Consider the following 8,346-nt stretch of genomic DNA (forward strand, 5'->3'; position numbering starts at 1 on the left):
GCACTCCCCTGCCCCACTTCTGCCCTCCTGTCTTTCTCAATTGCCGGGACACAGGATTGGCTGAAACACGATGGCACTGCGACATGGAGCGTTATGATTGGCGCATCGCTCATATTTATGGCCAATCGTGTGACGCGGGTACCGTTTCCCGTCAATGAGTCTATTTTGGCCAATGAAACCGACGTGGTCGGCGTTTCGCCGATGCCATTGGCTAAAAAGATGCGGTCGGTCCCGAGCACTGTTTCGCAAGTCAGTTCACACGAGGCGAGCGATGGAGGCGTCCAAGGTCGGATACCGGCATGGCCATGGAAGCGCATGCTCATGCGATGCTCTCTGTAGGTATTTATCCCAGACAAGGAGCACGTCTGGCTGCCGGCCATTGTCACGAGCACAGTCGGCTCGCTCGTGACCGTCAAGGTTGAAGAGCACGACGTGCGCGGGCAGAAGCTGCCGCAAGGCATGAGCCTCGGCGCCAACGTCGGCCGCACCATGACGATCGACCTCTCCAAACCCGAGATTGCCGAGGTCATCCAGGCGCGGACCGTCAAGTCGTCGAGTAGCAACGCAGCGATTAGCTTGCCGCTGCAGAACAAGGTGCAGACTGCGACCAACGGCTTTGAGGACATGATCTCGGTCGACCACTTGCACGAGGGCGCGATCTTGTACAACCTGCGCCAGCGCTTCTTTGGCCTTCTCCCATGTACGCGCCAAGGCCTCGATCGGCGCTCATGAACAGGTTGATGATAGACACGTACACGGGCAAGATCTGCATTGCGGTCAACCCGTACCAGTGGCTCACGCTGTACAGCCCCGAGACAATGCAAAAGTACATGGACGGGTCCCGCGAGAGCAAGTCGCCGCACGTGTACGCCGTCTCGATGGAGGCCTTCTTCCACATGCGGTCGCACAGTCTCAACCAGAGCATCTTGGTCTCGGGCGAGTCGGGTGCTGGTAAAACCGAGACGACCAAGATCATGATGAACCATGTTGCGACGCTCTCGTCGCATCTCTGCGCGTCGGAAGCGCAGACGTCGATCATCCACCGCATCATCCAGTCCAACCCGCTCCTCGAGTCGTTTGGCAACGCCGCCACCACGCGCAACGACAACTCGTCGCGCTTTGGCAAGTTCACCGAGCTCCAATTCGACGTCAAGGGCCACCTCATGGGCGCGCGGGCGCACACGTACCTCCTCGAGAAGTCGCGCGTGACGCACCAGGCGCCCGGCGAGCGCACGTTTCACATTTTTTACCAAGTGCTCGACGCTGCGAGCTCGCATCTCGCGCATCTCGAGCTGTCGCAAAAGAGCTTCCGGTACGTCCGCCAGGACAAGGTCCTCGCGCTCGAGCACTCGTTTCTTGAGACGCAGTCGGGCCTCAGCATCGTGGGCATCTCAGAACCCATGCAGGCCAACCTCTGGCTTGTCCTCGGTGCGATTCTGCATCTCGGCGAAGTCGACTTTGACATGGTCGCTGGCGACGTCGACTCGTCTTGCGTGCAGCACAAGGCGTCGCTCACGACCGTGGCCAAGCTCCTCGGCATCCCGCTGGCCGACCTCGAGCAAGTGCTCACGCACCGCACGGTCGCGGTCGGGCGCGAGGTGATTGCCAAGCCCATGACGTGCGACCAAGCGCGCGACTGCCGCGATGCGGTCGCCAAATCGCTCTACTCGACCATGTTTACATGGCTCGTCGACCAGATCAATGCAGCGATCGGCGTGCACTCGATGGCGTACTTCATCGGGATCCTCGACATCTTCGGCTTTGAGGCCTTTGACCACAACTCGTTCGAGCAGCTCTGCATCAACTACGCCAACGAGAAGCTGCAGCAAAAGTTCGTCCAAGACGTGCTCAAGACGGTCCAGGCCGAGTACGAAGAAGAAGGGATTTCGTGGTCCCACGTGACGTTCGCTGACAACCAGGACGTGCTCGACTTGATCGAAGGCCGCCTCGGCGTCCTTAGCCTTCTCAACGAAGAGAGCTCGCTCGCCACCGGCACGGACGCGTCGTTTGCGCACAAGCTCTCGGCTGTCATGGACAACCACGCGCGGTTTGAGACACCGCGCCTCCAGTCGAGTGCGTTCATCATCCTCCACTACGCCGGCAAGGTGCTCTATGACACGAACGGCTTCCTCGACAAGCACCGCGACGCGCTTCTGCCCGACATCAAGCGCGTCCTCTCGGAGAGCTCGCTGCCGCTTGTCCGCACCATGTTCCCCGCGACTGCATCGACGCCCGATGCGTCCAAGAAAAAGCACAAGCCCGCGCCGCGCCAGACGACGCGCGCGGTCACGGTCGGCACGCAGTTCAAGGAGTCGCTCGCACAGCTCATGGAGAAGATCTCGCACACCAATGTCCACTACGTGCGCTGCATCAAGCCCAACGCCTTGAAAACGGTACGTCGTCCAGTCGTCATCGATGGACGTTATGACCCTTTGGTGTAGCCACATGCGTTTGACCATGCATCGGTCGTCGACCAGCTGCGGTGCGCCGGCGTCATTGAAGCCATTCGCGTGAGCCGGTCGGCGTACCCGTCCCGCATCTCGCACCTCGACTGCCTCAAGAGCTACGCGCTCTTGGCGCCGAGTGTGACGAGCTTTGCGTCGGACGTGGTGACGCGCTCGAGCGAGCACGCGCGGAGTGACTGCAGCGCGCTCCTCGCTGCGCTCTTCCCCAAGGGCCACATCATCGACTACCAAGTCGGTGTCTCGCGCGTCTACTTTCGTGAAGGCATCCTCGAGGCCCTCGAGGCGCAGCGCGGCGTCGCGCTCACGTCGTTTGCGATCCGCATCCAGAAGCACATGAAGCGGTATCTGTGCCGGAAGCGATTCCTCTCGATCCAGAAGGCGACGATCAAGGTCCAGTCGTACCTGCGTCGGTGGCACTGCCAGCTCCAGTACCACCGGCTCCGAAACCGCGTCATTGCCTTCCAGGCGCGGTACCGCGGCCACGTGGCCCGCCGTCGCGTGCTCGCGATGCGCACCAAGCGCGCGCTCACCAAGCTCCAGGCCGTAGTCCGCGGCTTCGTCGCGCGGTCGCGCTTCCTTCGCATCAAGGCGGCCGTGAGTAAAGTCCAATCGTTCTGGCGCATCACGTACCTTCGCCGTATCTTCCTCAAGCGCCTCATGCAAGAGAAGGAGCGGCGGGCGCTCGGGTCCAAAGTGCTGAGCCTCCAGTCGCAGCTGGGCACGAGCAAGAAAGACCTGAGCAACAAGCCCCATGGCGAGCTGCCGTCACCCAACCGGCCGCACACGGCGCTCTTCAACGAGTCGTCGCAGGTCCTCGGGACGCTCGCAGCTGAGAACAAGGCGCTGCGCGAGCAGCTCGCGCGCCAAGAAGACGAGATCAACGGACTCAAAGAAGAGAACCGCAAGATGCGCGACGCGCTCCAAGCCAAGGAGCTCGAAGATAAAGTCAAGAACCTCAGCCTCAAGTCCCAGGAAGCGACGCAGATGGCGTACCTCGCGCACCTCGAAGAAGAGTACGAGAAGGTCCGCGCATTCCTCTGCAACGTGTTTGAGCTCCCGAGCGAAGTCGGCGTCCTCAAGACGACGCCGCCCTCAAAAGAGGAGCTGCTCAACGCGCTCCCGCCGCCGTCCTCGACCAAGCCGTCCAAAGACTTTAGTGTGGCGAAGAACGAAGCGTTCACGCTGCTGCAGCGGTCGGCCACGCGTCTCTATCGCACGCGCTCGAAAGAGAGCAAGCGCGGCAGCTCCCGCCGCGTCAAGGATTTCTGGGACGAGATCAAGACCAACTCGCCGCCGCTGCCGTACACGCTGGGTTCGACGCCGTGGAAGCGCCTCCTCACGGACTGGGCTCAAGGCAACCCGAAGAAGCTCGACTACATGACCCGCTGGCTCCAAAACGTCCTCGAGGGCGGCGACGTCGAGAGCGGGCAGTTCCCCCTCGGCGTCGAGCTCAAGTCGGTGACGCCCATGATGCTCGAGGGCTTCATCCAGCTCGTGATTCCCAAGCTCGCCGAGCGACCGGACGTCAAGGTGCACGTGCACACCAAGGAGTTTATCGGCACAAGCATGCGCATCACGCTCGAGGTCAAGGAAGGCGTGCCGAAAATGCGCCCGGTCAAACTGCCCGACGGCGCGCTGCCGCCGACAAATGGCAAGCCGCGGGACACGACGACCGGCGGCCTTGACCAGTGGGGGCGGCACTCGATCATGTCGGTGCGGGACCGGCTCAGCCTCGCGAGCAACTCGACGAGCGAGTCGTTGCGGTCGACGCAGTCGAGCTCCTTGTCGTTCACTGAAACGCGCATGTAGTAGTTAGTCGGTCCCTCTCAATACACGCTTTTGTGCTCTGTTTACATACAACTCTGTCTGGCAAGGGGTCGGGTTCTTCCAGCGGCTCTCAGCGCAACGTGGTGCTGAACACTCGCATTCGAGACGAGAATCCACATTACCAGATCTGATGACCTTGTCAGATCTGATGACCTTGCCAGAACCAATGACGCTCTCGCAACCCCGTCGCCATCAAAATCTTGGCGTTGAACCTCCTATTCTAGTCGTAGTAAGCTTACCGGTACTTGACTACGACGGAGCCGAACGCTGGTCGTGACGCCAGTCGACTGCAGTGTACTCTATGTACTGTACTGAAGGGCAAAGCAATGATACTGACGCGGTGCTGACATCCCACTGTGGCGCGTGACTCACACCGCAGTGCACTGACAGGTGTCGGCGCACATCCTGCGCCAGGTTGCCATTGGCACAAAAGAAGAAGGACCATGAGCGACGCATCCAAGAGCGAGTCGATGAGCGTCTCCGGCGTCCGGCCGCGTCCCGTCTGGATCGCTGGATGGCTCTACGAGCGCTACGGCCTCGGCTCGTACAAGGCGCGCTACTGCGTCTGCAAGGGCAGCGCGCTCCACACGTACAAGGACGAAGACGTTTTCAACGGCCAGCTCAAGCTCACGATCGGCCTTTCGCTCATCGAACCGTACGCTGACGAGCCGCACGCGTTCCGCATCAAGGACGCGCGCGGCAAAGCCCGCATCTTCAAGGCCCAGGACGCCGAAGACTGCACCCACTGGCTGGCGCGCCTCCGAACGGCGATGCTCGAGGAGCCACCGGCGTCGCCGTCGTCGTCGTCGTCTCGGTCATCGACGACGTCGTGGTCCAACGCCGCGACGCCAGGTGCCGAACCGGGGAGCGCGCGGCCCGCCAAGATCGACCTCCTCGACTTTTCGCCGCCGCCCGAAACCTTTGTCGACGACACGCCACCGGCACATCTACTGCCGCGCCGAACGAGCTCAGAGTCGCCACCTCGGCGCTGGACGTCGACGCTCAAGCAGCTCTTCAAGTCTACGACGACGTCGTCATCGTCGTCGCCAACCGAGGTTGCATCGGTGCCCATCATCACTTGGGGCAGCGCGGCCAACGGCGGCCTTGCGCGCCAGCTCGAGCGACTCATGTACGAGTGGTACCGCGACTGGGACTCGGGGCGGCCCATGAGCTCGTGGCGCAGTGTCAAGCCGCAGGTCTTTACGCTGCACATCAACGGCGTGCACGTCGAGGACGAGCGACCGGTGCTCTTCTCCACAACGTTTCCAACTGGGTTTACATGGGAAGTGTCGAGTCTCTTCTCGGCCGCGCCCAAGATTGCATTTGCGTGGCGCCACGCCGGCAAGTTCACCGGTCGCTTTGACAACCTCTCGGGCAACGGACGGGAGGTGGCGCTCCAGGGCTTTGCCGTCGCCCGCGTCGACGTGCACGTGCAACGATTGCTCTGCCTCGAGCTCTTTTTTGATCCTGCGCCGCTCGTCGCCAACGCCGGCGCTCCGTAGTCGCTTAGTAGCCCTTGCTGCTCGAATATATATGACAATTTTGTTATTCTCCGGTTCTGCAAGTACCGGTACAGCTGCTGCACTAGCCTGAGGGCGCATCTCTCGAGTTCATTTTATGCAGAACCGTTGAAGCGGGACAGGCGGCAAAACGAAGGTGCGCGACGTCGGCTGGTGCAAGGTGCTCTGGACGCAAAGGGCAAAAGGCAACTTGCTCGGCACTGCAGTGGGACGCGCCTCTGTCGCGTGTGTCGTGTCACGCGCGATCGTTGAGGTTGCCGTTGGGATCACACGCTGAGCGCGAACCACTGCATGTACTATAGCCTGCGATGTATGGTGGATCGTGGCTGGAACGGACCTGGTCGTCACGGCGCTGGCCACGTTTGCACGGCGCATTGCCCTGGAGAGCTAGAAAGCGTACGAAGGTACGACGGTCGCACGACTGGGTGTCATGGGTTGCTCCGGAAGCGAGTAATGACGGCCACTTGTGTGAAGGGGAGGTCGCACTGCCACAGAGCCATTTGCATCCAGCGTAGTGTAGGACGTGAGAAGAACTCGAGGGCGCGTAAATCTTCTACAGTGTTGGTCGGGGACACGACTCTTCGGAAAATGGACTAGACCGTGTCGCGCTGAAAGCTGTGGCGGTTCAGCTAGCGCTTCTTCAGGCCTGATGCCCGATATTGCCCGCTCTGCGCGGTGCACGCCCGCGAACGTACGACCATCTTCGAGTGCGCTGTCGATTCATCCGCGAGGTCTGGCGCGCTTTTGACCCGATGCGCGATATCTTGCCGATGCAACTGCCATCGTCCGTCGGCGGCCTCCTCTACGATGCCGTCGCCACGCCGTTCTCTGCCCACAAGTCGACCATCCGTGCCCTCTGGCCGATCTTGCGCGCTTGCGTCTGTACAGTCTTTGGCTTGAACGCAACAACCGCGTGTTCCGCACGACGCTGAAGCCCCTTCCCGCTGCTGCGCTCGCGATCAAAGCAGCTACTATCTCGCGATGGCACATCCAGCACTTGGCTCGTCGCGGTGCCTTCGCTCGCCGAGTCGCCTAACGCTCTACGCGCCGACCCTGGGTGTGCTCGCAACCTTGTTCATCCCACAATCCCGAGCGCGGACCAAGCGCCATCGGCGTGACGTACCGGCCAAACCTCACGAGCGCAGTAGGAAGTCCACCCTCTTCACTATATAATTGCATGTTGATAACTCATTTCAGCAAAAGAATGTACTACGGTGTACTCTGTCAAGGACATGTCGTCCAACCCTCGTCAGGTGCGGTTTCGCCATCCGGCAGGACGCCTCGGAGCGTCGTTGTGAGAAGTTGCTTGCAAAAGCTGTGGTTGTTCAACGCAGCGACCCGCGCGGCTGCCTGCGCTTTGGCCACCGTCTCGAGCTCCGCATCTTCCTCCTGCCGCATCGAAAAGAGAAAGAGCTCCGAGATGCGTGTCGTCTTGGCGTCCAGACGGTCCATGATGATCCTAATAACTCCGTGTAGAAGATTGTCTGTTGTCATAGCGACGCACCAGCCATTCGAAAGGACAGCGTTCGGGTTGTTGACGCGCGTCTCGTCCGTGATGGACGAGCACACGAGCACCGCGCGGTGCGGCATCTCAAAGAGGCGGTACAGCACATGGTCGCCAGCTCCAAGGTCGAAATACGCAGCGTCTTCACCCAGCGCAGTGGTCACAAGCTACGAGAGCGGGTTTGAAGCGCGTACTAGAGGAGGACGAGGATACGTCGTGATCAACGTAGGCGGCCGTGTGCCCAGGACACGCGTTCTGGAGGTAGATGCGTCGATTGCTCTCGACGAGCGCTTCGAGCGGCGCGGGTATCTCAATCTGCTGCTGCAGCACCATGTACGAGAGCGCGACACTCTCCGTCTCGGCAAAATGAACGTCAAACGCAATCGGCCGGCAACAGCTCAATGCGTGCGTCGCGTGGTGGTAGAGTCGCGTCGTGAGCCACGCGAGGGCCTCGCCGCGCTGCGTTGCGGGCAGCGTCTGGCACTGGTACGACGCCAAATGCGGTAGAACGTTGTCCTAACAATGTCTCAGTGCTGCTTCATACTTTATTTCGTACAAGTGGCGACGATGGGACGCGGCTCAAGCAGGTCGTGAGCACGTAGGCCAGCTGCCGCGTGTAGTGAAGCTGGGCCTTGAGCGCGCTGTTGGTCAGCTTGGCGCTTTGAGAGCTGTTGGCCAGTGCGATGGCCACGTCGCGCCACGGCAGCGGCGACGACGTCCGGGCCTCGAGCTCGGCCGAGAGCGCCGCGACCTGTTCGCGGAGGTACTGGGCCTGGAGCCTCTCGCGCCGGCGGTGGTCGCGCAGCCGTTGGCGGTCGTACGTGCGCTTGCGGGCGACCGCGTCGCTTTCGATAGCGTCGTCATCGGCAGCGTGTTGCGCGTCATACAAGATCTCGCGCGACGAGTACACGTCCTCGCCGATCGCGGTCGTCGGTGCCATCGTTGTCGGGGCTAATCAGATGGAATTTGCGCCCAGGTGCGCGCACTTGAAGCGCGCCCACGTGGCACGCTCTCGTCGCCCGAGTTGGAC

The 8,346-nt window shown here is 61.3% G+C and overlaps 3 protein-coding genes across 3 annotated transcripts; 2 read left to right on the forward strand and 1 right to left on the reverse strand.

The window, feature by feature from the left end:
- Positions 1 to 224: 224 nt before the first annotated feature.
- SDRG_10982 (hypothetical protein) lies at positions 225 to 4,325 on the forward strand. Its single transcript, XM_008617000.1, has 4 exons — positions 225 to 286; positions 340 to 700; positions 748 to 2,393; positions 2,442 to 4,325. Exons 1-4 carry the CDS (start codon positions 272 to 274, stop codon positions 4,272 to 4,274), a joined length of 3,855 nt encoding a protein of 1,284 aa, XP_008615222.1. The 5' UTR covers positions 225 to 271; the 3' UTR covers positions 4,275 to 4,325.
- A 375-nt stretch (positions 4,326 to 4,700) lies between these two features.
- SDRG_10983 (hypothetical protein) lies at positions 4,701 to 5,848 on the forward strand. The gene has a single exon (XM_008617001.1). The coding sequence runs from the start codon at positions 4,736 to 4,738 to the stop codon at positions 5,792 to 5,794; it is 1,059 nt and encodes a 352-aa protein (XP_008615223.1). The 5' UTR covers positions 4,701 to 4,735; the 3' UTR covers positions 5,795 to 5,848.
- Positions 5,849 to 6,970: 1,122 nt separating this feature from the next.
- SDRG_10984 (hypothetical protein) lies at positions 6,971 to 8,346 on the reverse strand. The gene is made up of 4 exons (XM_008617002.1): positions 7,873 to 8,346; positions 7,530 to 7,832; positions 7,317 to 7,483; positions 6,971 to 7,271 (listed from the first exon to the last, which is right to left on the reverse strand). Exons 1-4 carry the CDS (start codon positions 8,254 to 8,256, stop codon positions 7,037 to 7,039), a joined length of 1,089 nt encoding a protein of 362 aa, XP_008615224.1. The 5' UTR covers positions 8,257 to 8,346; the 3' UTR covers positions 6,971 to 7,036.

The sequence above is a fragment of the Saprolegnia diclina genome (genome assembly GCF_000281045.1).
Source record: "Saprolegnia diclina VS20 unplaced genomic scaffold supercont1.38, whole genome shotgun sequence".
NCBI lineage: Eukaryota > Oomycota > Saprolegniomycetes > Saprolegniales > Saprolegniaceae > Saprolegnia > Saprolegnia diclina.

Bases quoted from the DNA above. Each gene is read 5' to 3' on its own strand.
- SDRG_10982 (XM_008617000.1), top strand. The intron at 701-747 runs GTACGCGCCAAG...GGTTGATGATAG, and splicing joins CTTCTTTGGCCTTCTCCCAT to ACACGTACACGGGCAAGATC. The intron at 2,394-2,441 runs GTACGTCGTCCA...CCTTTGGTGTAG, and splicing joins AGCCCAACGCCTTGAAAACG to CCACATGCGTTTGACCATGC.
- SDRG_10983 (XM_008617001.1), top strand. From the start codon at position 4,736: ATGAGCGACGCATCCAAGAGCGAGTCGATGAGCGTCTCCGGCGTCCGG.
- SDRG_10984 (XM_008617002.1), bottom strand. From the start codon at position 8,256: ATGGCACCGACGACCGCGATCGGCGAGGACGTGTACTCGTCGCGCGAG. The intron at 7,484-7,529 runs GTATCCTCGTCC...CCGCTCTCGTAG, and splicing joins CCGCCTACGTTGATCACGAC to CTTGTGACCACTGCGCTGGG. The intron at 7,272-7,316 runs GTGCGTCGCTAT...CGGAGTTATTAG, and splicing joins GCTGTCCTTTCGAATGGCTG to GATCATCATGGACCGTCTGG.